The sequence below is a fragment of the Schistocerca americana genome, chromosome 1 (assembly GCF_021461395.2).
Source record: "Schistocerca americana isolate TAMUIC-IGC-003095 chromosome 1, iqSchAmer2.1, whole genome shotgun sequence".
In the NCBI taxonomy this organism is placed as follows: domain Eukaryota; kingdom Metazoa; phylum Arthropoda; class Insecta; order Orthoptera; family Acrididae; genus Schistocerca; species Schistocerca americana.
Window position 1 is genome coordinate 482,597,362 of NC_060119.1, and position 26,267 is coordinate 482,623,628.

Below are 26,267 nucleotides of genomic sequence, written 5' to 3' on the forward strand. Positions count from 1 at the left end.
CAACTGTCATGGTTGTAGGAATAATAGATTACCGCTTACCTTAAAGGTAAAATAGAAAATGCCATACATAATGTGATAAACACATTTTATATTTATAACTGTGTAGGCTTCTGTGGCCAGAGTCAGTTGATGTCAAAAATTTTCTGAGTGTTGTACTGCATCTTAATGTAAAAATCTATAATGGAGAAACCAACGTTTCTTTCATGGTAATTGTGGCTGAAACTTTGATTTTTTCCAGTGTAGTTTTCTTACGTTATGACTTGGTACAATACTCGGAAAACTTTTATGTCAACAGACCTCATTTGTTAAGCATGATAGTTTCAAGAACAGAAAAAGGGATAGTGCAGCAATGGTGTACCTCAGATAATTTGCAGGCTGTGAGTGTTCTTCATTATTGTAGTTAACTGAGGGATACCAGTTAGCAGTACACTATGTAGTTTATCATTTATTTGATCATTTATGTGATAAGAGTTATATGGGACAAATTAGAAAATATACCAAATTTTCAGTGAGTACAGATTTATGGTGTGCTTTATTGAAGTTTGCTAAAGACTTCCAGTATGTAAGGTGTATGGGTTGCAAATATGTGTAGAACTGAGAGATATGTTTATGAGATCTGTTCAGAAAATAACTGAACATTTTGAATTATGTGCCAATGGAGATAGTTATATGCAGTTGACAGCACCACCTTGCACATTACCAGCTTCGTAACCACGTTTGGTGTCTTGACTGCTTTGCAAAATGGAATCGCTGCTGGAAAAAGTGTGCAGATGGGGGAGTACTTTGTACTTTGAAGGGGTCAGGGACCAATAATCTGTAGAATTTAAAGTTCAGTTGTTTTCTGAACAGAGCTCACATGAATGGTGACAAAAAAAACTTAATCATTTGACTGCCTGATTTTAATTGTTTAATTAAGAATGAAAAATATGTGTGACTGGAGGGCAGGCTATAAGTGTTTGAATGCTATACAAATATAATTTGTGCAATTGTTTCTCTTAGTTTGATAATTATTTGTGTGTTGCTTTGTAGTCATGATGTGTATTAAATTAGGAACCATAATGTTTGCATATCATTATTGATTCAGTTGATGCAGATTGTAAGAATGTCTGTGATTTGCAGTTCCACTACATAGTAGTCTAGGTGAAGTTCACCACCTTATAGTTAGCATGTTTTTTTTAAAAAAAAAAAAAGAAAAAAAACCTGTACAAAACTAAGGTAACGTGAACAGTTTGATAAAATAATCAGTAGTAATAATAATAGTAATAATAATAATAATAATAATAGTAATATTAATTGTCATCATCATTAACATAGAATTCTTGTATTATAGTTAGCCTACCAAAGAAAATGTCTGTACTAATACCTAACCTGTCATTTACTTTTTAGCGGGCTGATCAGTGATGCTAGTGAGGATGAAGGGTTTAATAGCCCATTTGCCACACTCCAACGTCATAGCTCACTGAGTCGAGATAAGGAACCTGAAACACCTGAAGAAGAGAAAGGCGCATTCCACATGCACAGACTTAGGTAATACCCAGTTTATGCATGCTGATATTTGGGAGTAGGTCCAGGCCATGTCACCAAAATAATACAGCATTTTTTAACATTATTATAATTTTTAGTTTTTTGTCTTGACTACCAGGTTACTGTAGGTCTCCATGTAAAAGTATACAAACACTGTCTTTTTGTCATTCTACACTTTAACAGTAAGTAGACAGAGCTCACCATAAACTAGACAGAGTTATCATATTTGGAGGGTTGTCCTTTGCCAATACATCATCATTAATTCATGTGGGGTGTCCTCAGAACTTTAGTCATCTCTTGTGCAACATGTTTACAGTCTTGCCTACCAATCCTCACAGATATTTATTTTTCTTATTTCTTCTTGTCCCATCTTTTGCCTAATCTGTTTTTAGAAACTTTTTAAATTTCATGTCCGTTGGCAGCATAGAACCCTTAAAGTTTGACACCTGCTTTTTGTGCCTTATCTTATAGCTATAGTGATCAGTGTCTTGATGATTATATTCTATTTTAGTCTATGAGTTTGTTGTACTTTTCTGGCCATTCCTGTATTTCATTCTCTATGAAGCCTATTTGATGTGTACTGTTCACTTGTTGACTCATACATTCAATCTTCACCAATACTCTATATTGAATGGCTCTGTAGGTAATTTCTGTTAATGTTTAAATTGTGATTGCTCTGACTTCTTTTTTATGAAGCAATCTGGCATGGCAGTTAAAATTTGGGACCTGTGTTTGAGAGCAGAGGGTTTAGTTTCTTGTCCTACCACCACAAAAACAATGTTGCAGGGTCTGTTAAAATGATGAATATTGCCTGAACAAGATTAGGGCCATTTCCCTTATCTGTCTTTATCAACCTATCTCTAATGTCTCAAATCTCAACTAAATGTAAAACTATAATCTTTCTAGGGAGTGCAGGCATTTGCATACAGGGGAACAGTGACCATTAGAAACTAAAATTGTAGAGCAACCACTAGTCACACAAAGCTTTCTCTTTATTTTTATATATTTCACTCGACCAACACAAGCATCTTCAGAAGTATGGAAATACTTGTACAGTGTGTTACACCGCCATATAATGAGATAAATTCATAGATTCAACTTACAATGTGATAACTTACATTATGTTGCCAAGGGTCTCAAGTTATAAATATCAGGCTGTGTATAGTGCCGCCGTCATAAGCTATAAGGAGTAAGTAAGTTGGTTGCATACTGTTATATTGCTAGAGAAGGCCGAAATGCACGCTATAAGCTCACGCAGGATGGCGTGAGGTATCGTTCTTGATGAGACATGCTTCATACGATAACTATCAATTGCTATGGCGCCTTACTAGGTCGTAGCCATTGACTTAGCTGAAGGCTATTCTAACTATCTTCTCTGCAAATAAGCGAGGCTTCGTCAGTGTTGCATCGCTAGCTAAGTCGTCCGTACAACTGGGGCGAGTGCTAGTAAGTCTCTCTAGACCTGCCGTGTGGCGGCGCTCGGTCTGCAATCACTGATAGTGGCGACACGCGGGTCCGACGTATACTAGCGGACCGCGGCCGATTTAAAAGCTACCACCTAGCAAGTGTGGTGTCTGGCGGTGACACCACACATACAGTTGACATAAACTCTCTAATCAGGTACTTTCTAAGATTAAGTGGCAAGACAACAAGACATTAACTGTACACAGCCAACTTACTCCATTTTATTTACGATGGTGGCACTGCACACAGCCGATATTTGTGATGTGTTGCTCTCAGCTACATAATGTAAGTGAACACATTATAAGATGAATCTGTGAATTTATGTTATTAATGTAGTGGTATAATACATTGTGCAGGTATTTCCATACTTCTGAAGGTCCTTGAATTGATCTAGTGAAACATGTATAAGTAAAGAAGACGTTACATGTGACTTGTGGCTGCTGTACAATTTTAATTTACAATATTTCTACCTTTCTCCACTGCTGTGTCTATTGAAAATGCTTCCAAAATTCTGTTAATGGTCATACAGCTGTATAAAGTTGTGACTACAGCAATGGAGCTCTTAATAGCTCTTATTCTCGCAAAGAAGTGTCACCAACTTGACCTCATGTTTTAAAGAGAAAAAAGCGCACACACACAAGATATCAGCTCCAGCACCAATCGTGCATGAAAATTTTGGCCATTTGATTGTATGCAGTTATGATCTTCTGAAAGTACAGCTCTTAAATTTTTCTGTGCAGCAGCTGTTTGTCATGTGCTCTGTTCCACTGCAGCTGCCTAACACCCAATTGTGAAGTACCATACAGTGGAGTGACTAAGAGCTTTTAACATTGTTGTACATTGCATCAAAATGCACTGTTGCTAAACTATAGCTGGTGCCAGAGATTTCTTTGCTTTGAACATTTTTTTGTTGTGATTCACAAATGCAGTGGAACAAATTAGTGTGTCATTGAAGGATTAGTGTAGTGCTATTTAATGATTGACATCACTGTTGTACAATATTTTCTTTGGATTTTAAAGCTGGCACTGTTAAAGTGAAGTAAATTTGCAGGAGATTCATTGTTCTTAATTGTTATTGGCATGATTAAATTTTAAATGGAAAATCATTAAGTACATTTCATAATAATTCTTCAGTTGCTTAGGCTTACCCATTTTAAATTTGAGTTATAAATAGCCGGAGACTATCAGTACGAGAATGTTATTAAAATAGTATTGAATGTATGTGTGCATGAGGTTGACATATTTACATGCTCATATTTCTTACTATTTTTTGTGTTGAACAATGTGTATTCTCAAACAAGATTTCAAAACACATTGAGCAGGAGTGTCCTCCCCCCCCCCCCCCCCCCCCCCCCCCCCCCCCCCCGCTTCAACATATAGGATGGCTCAAATTGTCACTCCGCTGTACAGTACTTCACACTTGGGCTTTACAGCGGTGCAGAATGCGTGACGAACAACTGATGCGTGCAGAAGTTTAAAAGCTGTATGTTCAAGTCATAACTGCATACTGTTAGAATTATGGCCCAAATTTTCATGTGGAACAAGTCAACTTTATGACGTTTTCTTGTCAGAGGTAGTTGTTGTTGGCAGGGCGTTTCTTTCTAACCCACCCTCTCACCAAGATCAAAGATCTAATGTATAAAATCACCTTCGTATAATATACATTAACAAATATTCCGTAAATCTCAAGCAATATCAGCAGGGGATATCCTTATTTGTAACTTTATAAATTTTATTTTTGAGGTAATAAATTTATTTAGTTATGCATACTTAATGCTCTTGAAGTCCCTGATAAAGTGTGCTAATGCCGGTTTGTAGCCTGGAAACAATTTCTTTCCTAAGGGAGCCAGTGCTGTCTTCAATTTTTTCAGAATGCTAGTTTTTGTCCCACTGTAACTAGTAAAAATCATTATTACTCCCTTGTAATAGCAATTCTTGGAATAGGGGGATCCATTCGTAGCATTGCAGCATCTGCTCCTTTCCATACTGTTGCCAGTTTTATTTAGATTGATTCAAGCTTTGTTATTTCTGGAAGTTCTGTCTGTGTTTGTATATAGAGCTTAACTAAACAAATTAAGTCCTAAGACATACTGAATCAAATTATGTGTGTAGATACATTACAGAAAATTGGATCCCATGTGAATGCAAACTTTTTTTCATATCTTGTTACTTATTTAAATTTATATTTAGTGCTGCAAGAAAAATCATTAATAGTAACAATGTACATAATTTCTAATATGTTTAATCCTGAAAATCTGTTGTAAATTTGTGTTATTGTTGATAATTTTAGTCATATATTAATTCCAGGTTACACTTGAGTTTTGCTGCGATTTGAGACTAGAATGTCTAATTTTATTGTACAATTCTAAACAGATTATATGTTGTAGACACAGATCCATCTGTCCATACAGCATGATATCTGTCAGCTTTTCTCCTTAATAATATTGTTTCATATCTCACATTTCAAGTGTCTGTGTCATGTTGTTAAATAATTATATTTTGCTCGATTCCCATAAAACCATTGTTTAAATAATTCTTCTTCTATTTTTATAAATATTCAGTATACAAATGAAAAATTATTGCAGAGGTAAAATATTAAATAAATATAATGTACACTATTCTTACCAATTTTAGGAGCTCCAGGCCAAATAGAAGTACACTAGAACGTAATGATAGCCTCAGTTCTGCAGAAGATGACGACGATGATGATGGCTTTGAAATTCTTACTGCTGAATCCTTATTCTCAACTCTGTTGTCAAGGGTAAGTTAAACAGGAAAGAGAGCGGAAGGTGCACAATGTAAGAGACACAGCTATGTAACTATTTATTTGTGGTTAGTTTTTCTGTACACTGTGATTTTCCTTAAACAGGAACTTAACTTCTTTTTCTCTTATACCTTTGCATTCATGGTCTTGGTGCATTAGCCCGAAAAATAGTTTTTGATGCCCACTTTAATATTCTTCCTTTTATGAAACAAATTCTTAACCACAAATCATTCTACGTTATTAACAGACCTTTTTTCGAGGGCTTTCTGTGACTACCCTATAAGTTAGGAATTATTTGCAGATAATGTGACTGAGTTTCGCAAACTTCACATCTGAGCAAAATTCCCATTTTACTGACATTGTTGCTTTAAGTTTTTGTTACTTTGTGCTAAAAGTTGTTTGTATATAGTTTCTTGAAACAAAATTTACTTGATCAGACAATGGAACAATCTGGAATGGAATCATGACAGTATTATGAAAAGGATAGATGCTGCTCACCATATAGCAGAAATGTTGAATGGCAGAGAAGCACAACAAAAAGACTACTAAACTCGTACGCTTTCAGCCAGAAGGCCTTCTTCAGAAATAGAAAACATAAACACACACATTTGTGCAAATGCAGCTCACACTCACATGTGTGCTTCTTGGTCTGTTTAGACCACATCTACGAGATATGCTATTTTTGTTAATTAAAAAAAAATATTGTTATTGCATGAACTTTTGTTGTGAAAACTATACAAAATCAGTAGAAAACAAATCGACTGAGGAACAGATTGGAATTTAAGATGTAGTGATGACTGTAATGAAAATTAAATTAATTTTGAGATACATGACAGATGGGTCATGAGATAGTCCAAGGGACCCTTTAGATTGGAAAAGACTTGGAAAACACCATAACGAAAGGTGAGTATATGACAGGAAACATGCAACAAGTGAAACATGGATATTTGTAACTAAAGACCATAATGTGATGAGAAGTCTGGAGAGGGGGCTTTTGTCTACCAGTGGATGTCGAAAGTCTGTTGATATGAAACCAAGGAGGACAACAGTCACTTCGTATCTATTGCATTAATGTAAACATCTTGGTTTATAGTGTAGTAGTAGTAGAATACTGAACAAAATGCTTCATGTTAATGTAAACACTACCCTCTTTTTGTATGATTTAAAATGATATCACAGAGTAAGACAATTGTCTGGCTTTTCCTGATATTTTGTTGCCATATGCATCCTGAAATTTCCTTTTTCAAACAGTCTCCGTCATAAGAGAGTAAACGTCTGTGCAGGTTCGTAGTTTGACACAGCGCCTCAATGTGGAAGATGGTGCTCGACCAGGTTTTCCTACCAGCACTCTGATGAGCCAGCTAAAAAATGTTGGTCGCACACCGCCTTCACGTTTCTGGAATAGCATGGGAGAACCACTTTCAAGGTAAACTTCGAATAGTTAAAATAAGTTTCTGGTGTTTCTTCACTGTACATAACTTTACCATAGTTTTTTAATTCTCTCTCTCTCTCTCTCTCTCTCTCTCTCTCTCTCTCTCTCTCTCTCCCTCCCTCTCCCCCCCCCCCCTCTCTCTCCCTCCCCCCCCCCCTCCATCTCTCTCTCTTGCCCCCTACCCCACTGTTGGCTCGACAGCCTCGCCCCCCCCCCCCCCCCAACAAACCACCAGCGCCATCCCCTCCTTTCCAAATAAGTGTCTTTTCTTTCTGAGTCTGTTAATGTCTGATGTGATTGTTAATTGGTTTATTTGTTATTAGACTCTGTATTGTATGTTAGGATATCTGTGGCTTTTTATGTCTCAGTCTTTAGACAGGAAGAACTGAAATATGTGAAAGATATGTTTACACTGATTTCCTCCATCACTGATCTCTTCTTATTAGCTATCGCTTAGTGTATGAGGAGAAGAAGATATCTAAATTGGAGTGAGTAATGTAGTATGATTTTCACTTTTTAAAGTTTATTAAATGGAAAAATTAAGGACCTAACTGGAGCAAAACCTGTAGATTATACCTGTATTTTGAAAAATAATTATAGCACATTTAATAGTTTTGGCATTTATATGTATGTTTTATTACTGATTTTTTTCCCCCCTGTCTGTCTCAGTGACAATTGTTTTAACTTTTTCCATAGTATTTAGAAACGTCTCCCAGAGGAATGCTGAATGATTTGTTGTACAATTTGTATCTCCCTGTTTTCTTTTTTGTATTTGCTAATTGACTTCAGTTAAGTAGTAGAAATAGCAGCATTTGGTCAAGGCACAATTTTAAATATAAATTATGTTCACTTTTGTTTATTGTTACCTCTTAAAGTAAATCAACCAATTGTACAGTGAGCTATTTTTCTTTTTGTGCTTAACATTGACAGCTGTTGTAGGAAATAGCCTATTGGTGAAAATAGTTTGAGGTTTATTAATACATGCTTCTAATCCATATCTGCACTAGATATTCTTTATTCCTGCTAATTGTCTCTGTTTTTGTATTATATTTTTCAAAACGTGTCTAATGTTTACTGAACGAAGAAAAATTTGATGGAGACAGAGGAAGAATTTGTGCATTGTTTGTTATAGTGGCAACTAGATAGTGGAAGCCATATTTGAGGAATTCTCCAGTCATTGAATGAATTTTAGTTGAGTGTTGCCTATTTTTCATATATAAAAGTGACCACTTTTTTAGAATTTCAGAATACAGATTGGTGGTTCATCACTGGCAATATTTAAAGTATTTTGATTTTCCGGAACTGTACTCGCTTATGATTAATATACTCCAAAATATCTGTTGAAATTCTATCTCACTAGATCATTTAATCTGATTTTCACTTTCACTCAAGTTGCAGTGCTATATTCACAAGAAAGATTAGTGTAGAGGTGAACTGTTTCTTCATCTTGCCTTTTAAATACACTCCCATTGAATGTATTGTTTCATATTTGAATTGTATTTCTAAACATATGACCGTACTAGAAAAGAAGAAATAGTACTATTCAGTATGTAGGGAGAAGCAGAAGTCAGAGATAGAAACAAGTTATATGATGGTCTTACTACAATTGAATTGTGAACAAGATTTATGGTAGTCTTTCCATCTACTAATCACACTTTGTCCTTACTCAGATTCTTTCACCTACTGCATGGCGTGTTGTAATTGTTCATTATGCCAGATTAGTAAACTGTAATCATGCTTACCTAAAATTATGCAAACACAACTCCCACACACATGACTGCAGTCTCTGGCAGTTGAAACCACACTTTTCATGATATTGTTACAGCCTATCCTGGATTTTCCATTGTTTGATTTTTACCTAAAATTAACCAGTTTATATCTAATGTATGACAAAAATTTGGTCTTTAGCATTCAACCAGAAAGGAAAGGAAAGGAAAGGAAAGGGGAGATGAGTTGATATATATTTCAAGATCATGCACCAATCTGATGATTTAAAATTCTATCTCACAGGGTATTGATATTAGGTTCTATTGATAGGACCTGCCTGTTGTGTTGGAATATTGAGCTCCTTGCCGACCCCTCTCCCCAATCCAGTGCTTTGAGAGAAGTAGGCTATATGCAATTTGTTGAATTTCTCTACATCTTTTCCTGTAAATACCAGTGGTTATAATTAAACCGAGTTCTGAATACTGCAGTGTGGGCTGTGTGCATCACAAGATACTGAAACATCATAGATATGCTCACTGATTGGTGCACATGTGGAGTATGCTGAAAACAAAAATCCATTTTCTGCCACCAGATGAAAATATGGCACTGTAGGCAGTCAGAATGTGGTATGGGTGCAGGAAAAGGGGAGGATCAATCAAACACATGATAAGAGTGGTTCTGGCGTGTTTATTAGAATATGGTCAAAAGTTGCAACGTGTTCGGTATGGTCTCCTGACTCAACAACATGCTGCATCTGTAACAAGCGATGGTCAACAGTTGTTTGCAGCATATCTGGTGTAATCAGAGTGATATATCATTGTATACTAACCTTCAGACCAGAACTGTGTGGATACATTCCTGATAGACACAGTCTTTCAGATATCCCCACAACCAGAAATCATATGGATTTAGATCAGGGTATCTGGAAGGCCACACATCTTTAAATTGCCTAGAGATGATGCAATGGTTACAAAGGTTTCTCACAGCAAATCTTTTACCTGGCAAGTGACAAGTGATGTCACTCCATGTGACACGAAAACAGTGGTGTGGACATACTGCAATCTTGCAGAGCTGTAATCACATGTTGCACAAGGAGGTCACTGTACACCTAACAGGTCAGTGAGGTGACAGCTCAATGGAGTAAAACAGACTGAGAATGAAAGAGCTTCTGAGAGCACACTGTGAAATCACATAACCTGAGTGCAGTGGATGTTCCTGCACAACATGTGGTGGAGTAGAACCCCATATGAAATGGTTTTTGCATTCACAGTACCAGTCTAAAATGTACCTTATGTGGCCAAAGAATATTCCCGGGCCACACATCCTCTATTTCCATGCCTGCCAAAAACTGAAGAACAAAGTCGTCTTGGAGCTTCATTTGATGTGAGTTCTCTATATTGTAGGATTCCAGTGTAAATTGCACCACAAAATCTTTTGAACTGTTGACCAGGGGGGAGAGAATTCCTGTAACACAGCTTGAGCCTTTAGTCCCTTTATTGACTGGGGCCACTTTACAGCTATTTCTGTCAGCAATATTCCCACAATGCAGTGCTTCCATTCTGGTAAAACAACTTTACCAGTCAGTAGCCATTATATTTCATATAGAAATCTTCAGCCTTCTTAACCCTTTACACCAACAACCACTTCACAAAAGAAATCAGCAGGCATTGCCAAGTGACAAACAGCATACTGACATCAAAACAGAAAATGTTTCACATTCTGACTGCTTACAGTGCCATGTATACAGCCCGCCAAGCAATACTTGGAACACCGTCAGTTTAGTTATAAACACCCTGTACATTTTTACTGTAGGAAAGTTTTGGCAGGAAGTAAATACTTAGAGTAAAGGAGACCACTCACTGAAAAGGAGCATTGAGTCATCAACAGGCAGAAATAAAAAAGAAAGAAAACTTGCTAGCTGTTGGAATGAATCCTTTCGACACACACACACACACACACACACACACACACACACACACACAGCCTGTGTCCTTATACATGGTGCTGGCATCATGTAGAGGCACAGCCATGCACATGTACACATCTCTCTCTCTCTCTCTCTCTCTCTCTCTCTCTCTCTCTCTCTCTCTGTCTATGCCTGCCTCTGTTAACCCAAAATATTCTATAAGAACTTTCCTACATTATTTAACTCAAACACAATGTTAGACAGATTGAAACTCATAGTCATTTTCACATTACAGTTACAAGTTGGCACAACACCTGCAGGCCTCAGGAAGGCAATAAAAACCCACTTCTAGCAATTTATAACTGTGATAGGAAATAATGGGTTTGTTGCAAAATAAACACATCCCATACTTCTTTTGGATCCAATCTTTGCACCAGCACTAGTTGAGTTCAAAGCAAATATTTCTATTGAGTGTTATATTTTACTTATAAATTATTGTATAGTATTTACTTAAATATAAAGTATACAGTTAAATTCATGTAACAAAGGCAAGTACATGTTGCTACATCTCCATTCTGAAAAGTAATGTCCAGTTACACTCAATGACAAAAAATTCCAAATGTCCCAAATATTCATTCATTGTGAGACTTGCTGATATTCAGACTCTTTGTATTATCCATGACAATATAGTTCATTTTAATACATACTCCACACTTTACATTGAACTGGCTTTTAGTGGAATTACGCGCTGAAAAAATTTATATGTTGTTAGAATTCTGATAGCTCTTCAACACATATCCTGTGATTGTAATTTGGATGGACTGTTAGCGACACTGTGTTAAGAAATTAATGATTAGCATGTGAATAATTTTAACTAAGAAGAAACAAGAGAAAATAAGGCAGTTATTGCTGATGGAGACAGTGTGTTGAATTTGACTGTTGTATTCTCTCTCTCTCTCTCTCTCTCTCTCTCTCTCTCTCTCTCTCTGTGTGCGTGTGTGTGTGTGTGTGTGTGTGTGTGTGTGTGTGTGTGTGTGTGTAGCATTTTACATAGTAGTAGTCTTGGGAACAGTGATCGCAGCAGTAGCAATAGAAAGAACTTTTGCCATTATTGCATGATGCATGAATCATAATATGGTGTAGCCTTTATGTTTAATTTTTTTGCAATTGTGCAAGTGTACTTTTTGTGCTGAAGTGTTAATTGAATACACTGTCATATAATATACTATCATTTTCTGCTATATAATTGCAGGAGGCTCTCGGAAACTTCACATTTTTCAAGACCATTTAGTCGGGATCAGGATATTCCATGGCGTCGTAGTGCTAGTCGAGATGTGTCCGACTCTGGTAGCGTGTACAGTGACAACAGTGGAACAGTCCCAAGAGGTGTGTAATTGCATGCCTTCTGCTCTTATTAATTTGGTAATTTGCAGCAGCATTAATGGTGAAAAGTTTCTAGTCTTGTACATGAACCAGATCACTTACGAGCTTTAATGTTGTCATATTGATGTGCCAGAATTTATTCGCCTGCAGCAGTGAGTACTTGTGATATGTAGCTTAGGAAAGAAGTTTTTATTGCCAAACAGGTAAAGGGGCATATGTTTGCAGGAATTTTAAGAGTAACTTTTCCTTTTCATTTCACCAGTTAATGGAAATGTCAATTGTATTTTGACTTGAAAAGATGACTGTATTAACAAACCAATAGTAATAACATTGTCTTCTGTATATAGGTAAAGATAACAACTCATTGTTTAGTTGAGGTGTTGATTCATCAATAAGCAAATGAACAGGATTGAGAATGTTGCTATGATTTTGGCTAAATACTTCGACAGAGTTACCGTAGCAGAATACACATTCACCTGCGTGCCTACATTATCTTCGCTGATTATATTACACTGACTTTACAGCTCTACACTTACCATTCCATTACTTATATCCAATTAAGGACATTCAATTACCACATTAACACTGCCCTCTATGAAGACCATGTATTCTTTTCCATACAGTTAGCAGTTAATATCTACTTGAAACTCCTACTTTAATGTTACTTTAATAATTTTACATTAACTGATTGCAAGGATCACAAACAAAGAGTATTGAAACATTGCAAAAATGCAGTAATAAGGGCATTACTGTAAAATATTCCAGGATGCATCATTGCATAGGCAATACAGTTGGATTTGGGGCAATATCTTGACTATGTTATATATTGAGATAAAAGTTCTTTTTAACTTAAATATTTGTTTAACACAATTTTTATTTGTAGTTTCAAAACAGTTCTTTCCCTTTTTGTGTGTGATATAACTATTGCTTTTCCTCTGTTTAGTAATTTCCCTATTTGGAATATTTTTTCTGTATATATCCTAACATTCATATTTACTTGTGCTCCATTTTAATCTTCGAATGAATAAAACAATGAGTTTTTCCATCTCTTATCCTTTCATCACTTCAGTCATTTTATACATAAGTAAAGTATTACAAAATTAAAAAAAAAATATCTCTTTGTTAGCATGGAGATGGTTTTTTTTTGTGCTCCTTTTCATGGAAAACTCTATTTAAAAATAACTTAATCAATTTTCCTTAACATTTTTGTGAACCAGTTACAAGAATATGCTGCACTGAAGATGTATAAATGTCTTCCATTAAAATCATTATAGTCCTTTCTTAGTCTTGTTGTTATAGCTTTATCATCTCTCTTATTGTGGACACCTTGTGTAATGGAGCCTAAGAGACCATTGTTTCGTAAGTAGTAGTTAGTGCAACTACTAAATACCTTTCGCAAATGTGGAGGTAGTTTGGGGAGTGGGACAGGAACATTACTCCTACAGTAACACAAATGCTATTATTGAAACAATAGACAAAAGGAGGACAGTCACCACTCACTTGCTGACTGACATATGGGACGTAGACAGAAATGGCAGTACGCAGACATCACTAGCTCTCAAGGTACCATTCTTTTCTGGTTGAAGTATACACTCTCCCAGACACAAACAAACAAAATTACTCACCTGTTACTACATTAACTCTTCAAACTGCATCCAAATCTTGTTGTGAATAAGTTTACACTTAATCTAATCCACACACATACACACTCCACAAGCCACTACAGGTTGAATGGCACAGGGTACCTTGTACCACTCTTTCCTGCTATAGTTGCAAATGGAGCAAGTGAAGAACAACTCTATATATATATGTCTCTGTAAGAGCCCTAATTCCTCTTATCTCATCTTCATGGCCCTTTTGAGAGATAGACATTGGTGTCAGTAGAATTGTTCTGCAGTCAGCTGTAAATGCCGGTTCTCTAAATTTCCCCAGTGGTGGTATTGCTGATATTTGTATAATGGGTATTAGGCTGTAGCCTGAGGCAGAGAATTATGCCCATAAGACAAATATCAGCAATATCGCACAGCTGATAAAGACTGCATTCTATGATTTCTCAATAGTGTTTTGCGAAAAGAATATTGTCTTCCCTTACAGCCTCTATTAGAGTTCATGAAGCCTACCTGTAATACTCGAGTGTTTGCTTGAATCTGCTGGTAACAAAACTAGCAGCACACCTTAGAATTGCTTCAATGTCTTCCTTTAATCTGACTTACTGGGATGCCAAACACTGTAGCAATACTCAAAAATAGGTTGAACTACTGTTCTATACATGTTCTTTGTATTTGAATTCCACTTTCCTGGAATTCTTCCAATAGACCGAAGTCGGCCATTCACGTTTCTTACTATGGACCTTACATGCTCATTCCATTTCATATCACTGCATTGTTTTATGCCGAGATATTTAATCGACACGACTGTGTCAAGCACATACCACTAATACTGTATTCAAATACACTACAGGCCATTAAAATTGCTACACCACAAAGATGACGTGCTACAGACGCGAAATTTAACCAACAGGAAGAAGATGCTGTGATATGCAAATGATTTGTTTTTCAGACCATTCACACAAGGTTGGCGCCGGTGGCGACACCTACAACATGCTGACATGAGGAAAGTTTCCAACCGGTTTCTCATACACAAACAGCAGTTGACCGGTGTTGCCTGGTGAAATGTTGTTGTGATGCCTCGTGTAAGGAGGAGAAATGCGTATTGTCACATTTCCTACTTTGATAAAGGTCGGATTGTAGCCTATCACGATTGCGGTTTATCGTATCACGACATTGCTGCTTGCGTTGGTCGAGATCCAATGACTGTTAGCAGAATATGGAATTGGTGGGTTCAGGAGGGTAATACGGAACGCCGTGCTGGATCTCAACGGCCTTGTATCACTAGCAGTCGAGGTGACAGGCATCTTATTTGCATGGCTGTAACGGATCGTGCAGCCACGTCTCGATCCCTGAGTCAGCAGATGGGGACGTTTGCAAGACAACAACCATCTGCACGAACAGTTCGCCAATGTTTGCAGCAGCTAGGACTATCAGCTCGGAGACCATGGCTGCGGTTACCCTTGACACTGCATCACAGACAGGAGCGCCTGCGATGGTGTACTCAACGACCAACCTGAGTGCACGAATGGCAAAACGTCATTTTTTCGGATGAATCCAGGTTCTGTTTACAGCATCATGATGGTCGCATCCGTGTTTGGTGACATCGCGGTGAACGCACATTGGAAACGAGTATTCGTCATCGCTATACTGGCGTATGACCCGGCATGATGGTATGAGGTGCCATTGGTTACACGTCTCGGTCACCTCTTGTTCGCATTGACTGCGCTCTGAACAGTGAACGTTACATTTCAGATGTGTTACGCCCCGTGGCTCTACCCGTCATTCGATCCCTTCGAAACGCTGCTTTTCAGCAGGATAATGCATGACCGCATGTTGCAGGTCCTGTACGGGCCTTTCTGGATACAGAAAATGTTCGACTGCTGCCCTGGCCAGCACATTCCCCAGATCTCTCACCAATTGAAAACGTCTGGTCAATTGTGGCCGAGCAACTGGCTCATCACAATATGCCAGTCACTACTCTTGATGAACTGTGGTATCGTGTTGAAGCGGCATGGGCATCTGTACCTGTACACGCCATCCAAGCTCTGTTTGACTCAATGCCCAGGCGTATCAAGGCCGTTATTACGGCCAGAAGTGATTGTTCTGGGTACTGATTTCTCAGGATCTATGAACCCAAATTGCGTGAAAATGTAATCACATGTCAGTTTCAGTATAAGATATTTGTCCAATGAATACCCGTTATCATCTGCATTTCTTCTTGGTGTAGCAATTTTAATGGCCAGTAGTGTATTACAGGATTTCTACTCATCTTCATTAACATATATTTTTCTGTACTTAGAGCAAGTTGTCATTCGTCACACCAGATAAAATTTATGTTTAAGCCGTGCTGTATCCATCTACAATCACTCAATGATTATAATTTCTTAATTATGATACTTTTCTTGTACACTATGGCATCATCAGCAGATGGATACAGATTGTTCTAGCCCCATCTGTCAGATCGGTCATATATACAGTATTCTTGTATCTGATGAACACTTGGCTTCTGGGAGAACATAATAGATTCTGTTTCTTAAGAAGTCCTCAAGTCAGTCACATCTGAGAATCTATTTCATATGCTTGGAGATTTGTTGACAGTCCACATGAGGCACTGTGTTAAAAGTGTTCCAGAAATTTAGGAATATGGAATCAGCCTGTTGCCCTTCATCCATGATTAACAGGCTATTGTGTGAGAAGAGGGCTGTGTTTCTTCAACATATTCCTCTTTGAATCCTAAAAACCACATGAGAACTGTATGATTGTTTGCTTGGTGGAGAAATGTGCAGTGCCCACCTGCGTGTCTGGGGGTTAGAAGAGGCCCGAGGTATTCCTGCCTGTCGTAAGAGGCGACTAGAAGGAGTCTCACATGTTTCAGCCTTTATGTGATGGTCCCCTGCAGGGTTTGACCTCCATTTTTCAAAATTTCCCCTAAGACCAAGTCAATTTGGGAAGGGTGCCTTACATGGTGCATAGTGTCCATCATGCACTGAGACCTCTTGCATCCTTCGTCAACGTGGATATGCACTTCTGCTCATTCTCTAGCTGTTGGACGATGTCATGCACATGGGTGTGTTTTCCCCCATCCACTGTGCAATATCATTTTCTACGCTGACGATGATAATGGACCTGTTTGCTTGGTTGCACTTGATATCCAGCATGGTAGCCAGTCCGTTAAGATGGGGCTGCCATGTACCCTGTTGGTCGTAGCCCCCTGACCACATAGGGATTGCTCTGCTGATGCCTGCGCCATTAACTCCCCACATATGCCGAGGAGTAGATGCACCGGGACTCCTGGCAATGGCCATCCTACCAGGTGGCCTTTGCCGTGGGTGGGTGACACACGTAGGGAGGACCCATGGATGGAGTAGGTGGCATCATAGTGGATGACACACGATGAAGTGTACCACGTCATCACTTGCTGGTGATCACACACCAGTAGTCTGTACACATTCCAAGTCTCAGTACAATGCAAGGAAGTATGATCCTAAATCATTTCCCTCCCTGGCCACACCATGGGAGGAATGCCAGGCTAAGGATGGCAGCGGCTCTTACTTGTCCCAGTACCTTGTATGTTTGAGAGCTGATGGGGAATCTTTCATGACTCTGAAGCCTCAGTTTTTTATCGATCATTTAGAGGACAAGTTTGGGGAGGTGGAGGGCTTGTCCAAAACGAGATCTGGGTCGGTCTTGATCAAAACAGCATCCTCTGCCCAGTCATGGGCGTTATTCGCTTGTGACAAGCTGGGGGTGTTTCCATTACTGTCGTGCTGCTTAAATACGGTTCAGGGTATTGTATTCCACAGGGACCTTCTTTTGCATCTGACGATGAGCTGCGCGCCAACTTAGAGTGCCGAGGTGTTAATTTCGTCCGACGCGTCCATAGGTGTCTGTGGGGATAATCAGGTTGCCACGGGTGCCTTCGAGGGTGACACATTGCCCAAGAAGGACAAGGTGATGGACTACCGCTGTGATGTCAAGCCACTATCCCTCCCCTGATGCAGTGCTTTAAGTGCTGGAAGTTCGTCCATATGTCATCCCGCTGTACTTCCATCGTATGTCGAGATTGTGGACATCCTTCACATACCAATACTCAATGTGCCCTGCTTCCCATCTGTGTCAACTGCAGAGAGCATCATTCCTTGTGCTCGCCATACTGCAGAATTTTACAGCAGAAAGGAAAATCATGGAGTATAAGAACCTGGACCGACTGACCCACACTGAGACTAAGAGGAAATTTGAGCGCCTACATCCTGTGGCTATGACCACCGCTACAAGAACAGTTGTAGCCCCATCAGTTCCATGAATTCCAGTCAGCTCTCCGAGCCAGAAGACTACACCTGCCCCCTTGATGGTGGGGCATGCACTTACCTCCCTGTTGCTCCTGCACCACCTACCTCGGGAGCATTGCCCCCCCCCCCCCCTCCCCCCAACCATGTGGGACACCAGTCCACACTTCTGAGCTGGAGAAGCGTAAGTCTTCTTCGGCCCCTCTCACTAGGAAGGGGTCCCTCGGGTCACTCCCTTCCCAGGTTTATGCTAGTGGGAAAGATGACACCTGCCAGGGGCTGAAGTGCCCAAAAGCAGCTGGTCATAGGGCTTCACGATCATCCTCAGTCCCTGAGACTGAATCAGTGAAGCCCTCCCAGCCAGAGAAACCCAAGGAGCAGCGAGGGAAACCCAAAAAGAAGACCTCCAAGACCAAGGGAATTGCGGTGACACCCACACCACCGCTACTTACAAGCTCTGCACCTGAGGATGGGGTGGAGATTCTGGTGTCTGCTGAGGACCTAGATCTCTCCAGACCCTTAGACACAGGAAATAAGTTGGTGGTGGCAACTGACCCTGAGGTGTAAACTGCCTCATTGAATATTCCATGCCTTCCCAGCCTCTCGATCACATTATCCTCCAGTGGAATTGCAGTGGTTTTCCCACCACCTTGCTGAGCTATGGCAACTGTTAAGCTTTCACCTGCTTTCTGCATAGCCCTCCAGGAAACCTGGTTACCGGCAATGTGGATCCCTGCCCTTCGTGGCTACAGGGGATATTACAAGAACCGTAGCGAATATAATGGAGTGTCAGGTGGAGTTTGCGTCTATGTCCTGAACTCAGTATGTAGTGAGCTGATACCCCTTCAAACCCTTCTTGAAGCTGTGGCTGTCAGGATATGGATGATGTAGGAAATAACTGTCTGCAACGTATATCTTCCTCAAGATGGTGTGGTACCCTGAACACATTGGCTGCACTGATCGCTCAACTCCCTAACCTTCTTGCTTTTGGGAGATTTTAACTCTCATAACCCCTTGTGGGGTAGCACCATCTGGGAAGCCTTCACCTTTGCTGTCACCATTGAATCTCCCCCACATGGTGCAATCGATGTTGTGATTGAGCAGGTGACTACAACGACCTTTTCTGTGGTGAAAAATGCAATCCTTCCTTCTTTGGGGTGCCCCCGCTGAATGTCAGTACCTTGGTGGTTGCCAGAAGTCACTGAGGGAATTAAAGAACGTCGGCAGGCTCTACAGCAACATACATGCACCCTTCCCTAGAGGACCTAATAGCCTTTAAACGGCTCCGTGCCTGCTCTCACTAGCTTATAAAAAGATGGAAACGGGAGTATTGGGAGAGGTATGTCTCAACCATTGGGTGCCATACGTCACTTTCCCAAGTCTGGATGAAGATCAGATGTGTTTTTGGGTACCAGATCCCAACAGGTGTCCCTGGAATTACCATAGATGGTGTGTTATCTACCAATGCAAACACTATTGCCGAGCACTTTGCTCGAGCCTCTGCGTCAGAGAATAACCCCCCCCCCCCCCCCCCCAATGACAGTTGTCCATCTCTTGCTGGACTTCCCACTCTAGCCGCTCTGCGGTGGACTTTTAACTTTCCCAGCACCCTACCTTCACTGTTGGGCGACAATGCCTCAACAGCAGCTTTAGTTTTACATTTTATTCATGAGGGTGGATTTTATCATTTAATCTAAGTTTTCACGCATGTCGTTTGTCCCTCTGTCCTCCACCCTAGCGCTTTTAGGGTGGAGGTTTTAATGTGTTGCAGAGTGGCTGGCTTCTCCTTTTTATTCTTGTAGTCGGCCAGCCACTGTGATCTGCTTTCTTGTTTTACTCTCTTCTAACTCTTTCTTAGGTCTCTCAGTTGTTTTCTTGTCTTCTTTTGTTTCTTTTAGTGTTTGTTGCCTTTCCTTCGTTCTTGTGGTTTTTCCCTTTCTTTCCGTTTTGTGTTGTACTTCTCATTTGTTTTGTTTTCCCCCTTGTGGCATTGTTTTATTCAGAACAAGGGACCGATGACCAAGCAGTTTGGTCCCTTCCCTCCTCTTTTAAACCAACCAACTAACCAAGCAAATGTGCAGTGTGATATTGAACTAGTATTATTATATGCTTGTCTCTTTCCATTCATCCATGGGAGAGTTGGAATATATCTTCTGCCATTTGAATTAGGTTGGCTGGTGTGTTCATGTTGCAAATTATGAGGTGTTATGAGGCACCCATTTATATAAACCAAAATTAATTTCTGATGCTGGCTGTGTGCATGGTAGTGATTGCTGGGAGAAAGAAATCTACTGGAAGAGTCGGGAAAGCTCAGGGAATTCTGAGAGACTTTCAAGTGAGCTGATGTTTTGGCTGACAGAAAGAAATGTTTTGAGTAATTTGGTAACGATCTGTTGTGGATTTGCATAAGGAAAGATGAAGGTCACTAGATTATTGTATTTGTTCCTCAATCACAGCTACCTTCTCTGAACTCCCTTGTGAATCTTCATTGCTGTTTGTGATTTCTTGAGCTCCAGGATCTTTCACTGTTGCATGACTTTTTGGGGCATAGTGTGTAACATGTGTGAGAAAAAGATGCTTTTTCTGTGTCCTAAAAGATATAAATGCATATCCACAGCGTAACGTGCATATTTCTTAAGTCAACACTGAATACTCACGTCTTATACAGATTTCAGTACAAAGTTGTAGTTTGCCAACTTTCCGTCAGTGCTGTGTTTCAAATCAACAATGACCGTTTTGTGAAGTATGTCCAGTCTAAAACTGTATGCATTATTCCTGTGGAAGTCTATTGATATTATACTCCAGTGAAAACAGATTGAAGTGTGTTTTGCAAGGATTTCTCGTCTACATGAGATTATGGCTAACTGACACGGCATGGCACACGAAGGAATTTACAGGAGTGGTAGTACTTTATAACTTGACGAATGAAGTATAAATTCTTGCTGAACTTGGAATGTGGCCAGTGAAAAAATTTCATTTGTGGCCATGAAAACAAGTAAAATGAAATTGCTCTCACATACATCAAAAAGTGATTCAGAGAAATTTGGAGTTTTAACCTAGAAGATTACATAACTAATGAGGAGGCACTGAATAAAAATTGAGGAGAAGAGAAATTTGTAGTATAACTTGATGAGAAGAAGGGATCGGTTGGTGGGACACATTCAGAGGCATCAAGTGATCACAGATTTAGTACTGGAGGGAAGTGTGGGGGTTAAAAATCCTAGAGGGACACCAAGAGATGAATACAGTAAGCAGATTCAGAAGGATGTAAGTTGCAGTAGTTGCTCAGAGATTAATAGGCTTGCACAGGATAGGGTAACATGGAGAGTTGCATCAAACCAGTCTTTGGACTGAAGACCACAACAACAACAACAACAACAACAACAACCTGGAAGAATCTAGAAATCACTGGGAAACCTTTTGACAGAAAATAGTTGTCACCCTGTTATGCTGCATTTATGTACATGAGCAGAAACTCTTCCCACAGGAGCAGCTAAGTATATGTCACTGAATATTGCTTGCACTGTAAACATGAAATGGTGGGAGACAAGAACAGTCTTTACTTTTTTGAAACAGTGTAACTAGTTAGTTTACATAGATTATTGTGATGTTGGGTCTTGGCCCTTAGCTCCATCAATTTGAATAGTATAAAATGTTAAGACAGTGTCACTACTGAAAAACAATAGTGCCTATTAAATTCAGAAATTGGTTGGTGTTAGCATTCAAGCTTGTTTAAAAATTGCAGTGTGTTGTCTGTAGTGTCTATGGAATGTTTGAATTGTGATGGATACAGTCTATTTGGGACCCAGAATTTGAGCATGTTAGATGACATTTCTCTCACTGCCTAAAGACGATGTTAAAATCAATTCTCAAAATATTGTGTGAATAATGGAACCAATAACCTGATAATTTATCTTAATCAGAAATAGTGTTGTTGTTGTTAGTTTGTCCAGAGCCCCCTCCCCCTTTTAAATAAATTGTATCATCTTACTACTTTGCATTCCCCTTAATTATTTATCTTTAAAATACCCATGCATTACCAATGTACAAACAAGACACTTCTTGTATTCGTTGTTAGTTATAGGTCACATATATGTAATGTAGTGAAGAGTTCCAGTTCTGTTGATGTTTCTAGTACAAGTCAGTTTAATATTTTTGATCAGTGTGTATAGTAGAATACATTGTATCAGTTTTTGATTAATATGTTCACATTCAAGTTTAATTTGATCACAAATATTGTAGTTGTAAACTGGACCCCATTTTTCATGTTGAGATGAAATTCAATGTGTTGTTACCAGTATCATTTATAAAATAGAATCACCACCTACAAATTAGAGAAACGAGTATCGAAAGGCATGTAAATTTTTGGCATAGAGACTACATGAATAATGGTTTGCTTACTTACTGTTAATATTCCTTTTTATGTAGATCATGTTTATAAACTTAGTCTTTTGATACAGGTAAATGTCATGTAATGATGTACGCTGAACTTCTAAAAAGTATGCAGTTGATAACTATAAATTTCAATCTATCTTTAATGTCTGGGTAAATAATTACTACTCCTTTGTTAAACATGTTAGTGATCAACAGTATATCAATAAGTTTGTGCTGGTTATTTTATGTACAAATCATTTATTTCTATTTTGAGTCAAACTCGATATTCTGTCAGTTTACTAGGAACAAAGAAGTGTCTGTAACACATATGTACCAGTGACCTACTTTATTAGGTATATTATATACATGTGCAATGGCTTTGATGATAATGGTTTGTTTGCATGAGATACAACGTTTTGTGTTCTCATAAAACTGCCATTAAGTTTCAGTGACTTCAGTGGTTACCTGTAACCAATTACTTTCACATTGTTTGATGACTTGTCAGATAAAGTGACCAAACGCTCATGTTCCGATAGGGATTTTGCACCTTAATGGGTGTATTCAGTGAAAGTAGGTATTGTTAAACATTTTATATATGTAGCTGGATTTTTTGGCATGTTTGTTGTATGACAACAATCTTTTTGAGGATTTTCACTGAGAAGGTGAGTAGGAAGGGGAAGACTTTTTTATTGAGGAAATAATTTTTTGTGTTTTTTGGGAATAATTATTGCATGTGCATTTTTAATAGCTACTTTTCTGCAATACATATTTTTTTAAACATATTGCTTCATGAAAAATTGCATTTTGAGAAGTAGTATAAGATGCTGCTGATTGTTGTGGATTTAGTTCAGCAAGATATGTTGGCTGTATGAATACCGACTGTGTATCTCAGTTCATGGTTTCATAACAAAGGTAAACTTTGGATTTCTCATACACTTTGCTGGTAGACAAGGAAAAAATTAAATTCCTTAAAGATGCACGTAATCAGAGTACATGGCCATTGATGTTACAGATTCTTAATAGCTTGATAGCACTTCAGGCAGTCCCACATTCTCCAGTTTGTTTGAGTATGTTATTTGTTTGAGATGAGTGGTACCTTACATTTTTAACCTATTGTTTACTCAGTATCTATTGTAATTTGTCTAACAAATTATGAACAATTGCTACATGGGGATGAATACCATTTTATTTCATGCAGTGAAGTTGTTTTGGAACTATATGGTCTTTCTTGGATATTGACTGTTAAAAATTGTGTGCTTGTAAGTTTTTTGTCACACCAACTAAGTAACCACTTACAGAATCAAGTGCTATATGTTTTCTTTGCATAATTTTTGCACTGATCTAGTGACTGTCTGTAAAGCCAGGCAGAACACCTTTAAGAAGAGGGTAACCGTAGTTTAAATTTATGAGGCATGTGCCAGTTGTTTTTGATGGTAACTGTGAGAGTTAAATAACTTTTACAAATATCCTAATAGTGAAATTTTGATATGGAAATCATATATCCAAAGACAAGATAGAGTACTGCCTTGCAACCACATAATTTAATGGGTTAAATAAAACAGTTATACAGTAGCCAGTGCTTTCAGTTGCCTAATAGGGTGCAGCAATAACTGACCAAGTACAGGTAGTTAGCACATTAGAGCAGAATTTTGTCACATTCATTCTGTATGAAAAAGGTGGCAAAACCTACGGTAAATTAATTAGAACATATTTGTAACTATGATGAAATTCGGATACATACATAAAAGCTGTATGTGCAGGGATTCATGGACCTTCCTTTGTATTATTCAGTGAGAACTTTAAGCTTACACAGTCAATATAAATTTAAAATAAAATCAAAACATATCCCAACTATTTCCCATGCATTGTGTGTGCCCTGGGCATGATGCAGTGATACCGGTGCCTTGTGTGGGTGGAAGTCATAACAATACTACCAATTCTATATTCATTTTCATGTTGTTGAGTCTCTCAGTGAGCCAAGTCTTCTTAGTTCAAAGATACATTTTTGTGTTGTTAATATACAAGTGACAGTATCACTGTGCTATTGCAGAATGAGTAAAGAACTTTACTTTTTAAGAAATGTACACTAATTTATCTCGAGCAGTTCAGAATAACTATAAAAATAATTTAAATGAACATGAGTATGAAGCGTACAGGGATTGGATAAAATGAATTGAACGTCCTTGAATAATCACATCTTCAACTTTGGTTTCTGAGTTTTCTATTGTGCACTAACAATCTCTTTTTGTTTCCCTATGTTTACAAAATCTTTGGCGGTTTTATGAGCCATAAGTCTTCTGTGATCATTCTGATGTCATGTTGGTTTTTCATCTCATTTATACTTTCAGACTCATTCTGACTTCAAATGAGCCCAGTTGCAACTCATTTTGTGCATCCTTGCATTGCTGTTAGTGATATCAGTGATCATTGTGTGTAATGTCACAATGATATACAAAGCTCATTTCAAATAATTTCTCTGTGGGCAATGATATAATGTACTACATTGATGCGAGATGTCTGTTACTGCGAAAGAACAGACACCATGTGAATCCTGCAGCTGTGAAACACTATGTAAAATGAAGGAGGATTATATGAATGCTGCAGGTGACAGCAGTGATCCCCCTTCCATTTACATATAGCTATAAAATACCATTAGTCATCTTTCAGTATTTATTTGTGTTGATCTCAAGTATGTTCAGATGCCTTTGAAAGCTGAAGTTTACCGCATTAGGTAAATATTCATATTATTTTATACAGCTCCAGTAATAGTAGTGTGCCAATATAGGAGTTAAACAACCCAGTCACCATGTCATTGCCTCCCACAAGCATTCAAGCTTTCTTCCTCTCACAGAAACAGTGTTATTTGTGTCTTATGTGGGAAGTTTTGATGAGTAATTAAGATTACAGTTTTATTGAGAAGTGAAATTAGTTCTTCATTGCATTGCTGTTTCCAGTTTTATCTAGCATCATTTCTTTTGATGTTGAACTACTTCAGGTGCTGAAAGTTTTCCTCTTTGAACTGTGTCTACATGCTTCTAAATAGATATGGTCTGTGACCTATGGAAGTACACCCTTGCAAATAATGTTGAGTTATAATATTTTTACTTTCATGCTGCTTAATGTATATTTTTTTCTCTGTGATTCTGTTCTCATTTCATGCAGCCAGAATGATTTTTTTTTCTTGATAGAAGATAAAACACTAGACAAATGGAGAAAGTAGGGTAAACAACCCAAGAAGAGAAATAGAATTACAGCTGGAAGTGATTCACAGTTAAGAACACTTCGGCATGGAAGGAGGCAATGACAACGTTGTCTCACCATTACTCAGACTTGCACGATAGGTGTGATAGTGACGTTTATGGGAGTATGTACTAGATACATTGAGACATTCCCCCTTCGACATGCAGTATTGAATTCACTCGGAAGGATTGTGATTATCTCATAACTTATCTTCAGACATTCTGTTTTGCATTAAATAAATATACAATACAAAGAAACAAGAAACATTATGAAAACATGTCACAATAGTTCTACTGGCCTCCAGCATCTTCAGCAACTGACAGCGGTAACTGATGATACAGAGGAACCAACAAAACTGAAAGTAAATCATGATAGTTCAGTTGCAGCCACAAGTATCATCAGCAACTACCCACAGCTGTCACTGGAAATTGAGGTAGCTGATTGATATGACACAGGCGAAAAGAAATGGGAGGCATGGGCGAGCTCATTACCTGATTGATTGTTTCTGTGGTAGCTTTCCAGTAAAAAACTGACTGTCATTCATTTTGTAATTGTGATCCAGGCATAATGAATAAGT

The 26,267-nt window shown here is 38.5% G+C and overlaps 1 protein-coding gene across 2 annotated transcripts in view; it reads left to right on the plus strand.

Annotated features, from left to right (window-relative positions):
* The window catches only part of LOC124604329 (serine/threonine-protein kinase par-1-like), a 388,446-nt gene that overhangs the window by 264,463 nt on the left and 97,716 nt on the right, over positions 1 to 26,267 (plus strand). For both annotated transcript variants that reach the window (XM_047136468.1, XM_047136470.1), the window contains exons 16-19: positions 1,387 to 1,527; positions 5,623 to 5,749; positions 7,036 to 7,178; positions 12,050 to 12,183. In XM_047136468.1, coding sequence (XP_046992424.1) covers positions 1,387 to 1,527; positions 5,623 to 5,749; positions 7,036 to 7,178; positions 12,050 to 12,183 — 545 coding nt within the window. The remainder of the gene's footprint in view (positions 1 to 1,386; positions 1,528 to 5,622; positions 5,750 to 7,035; positions 7,179 to 12,049; positions 12,184 to 26,267) is intronic.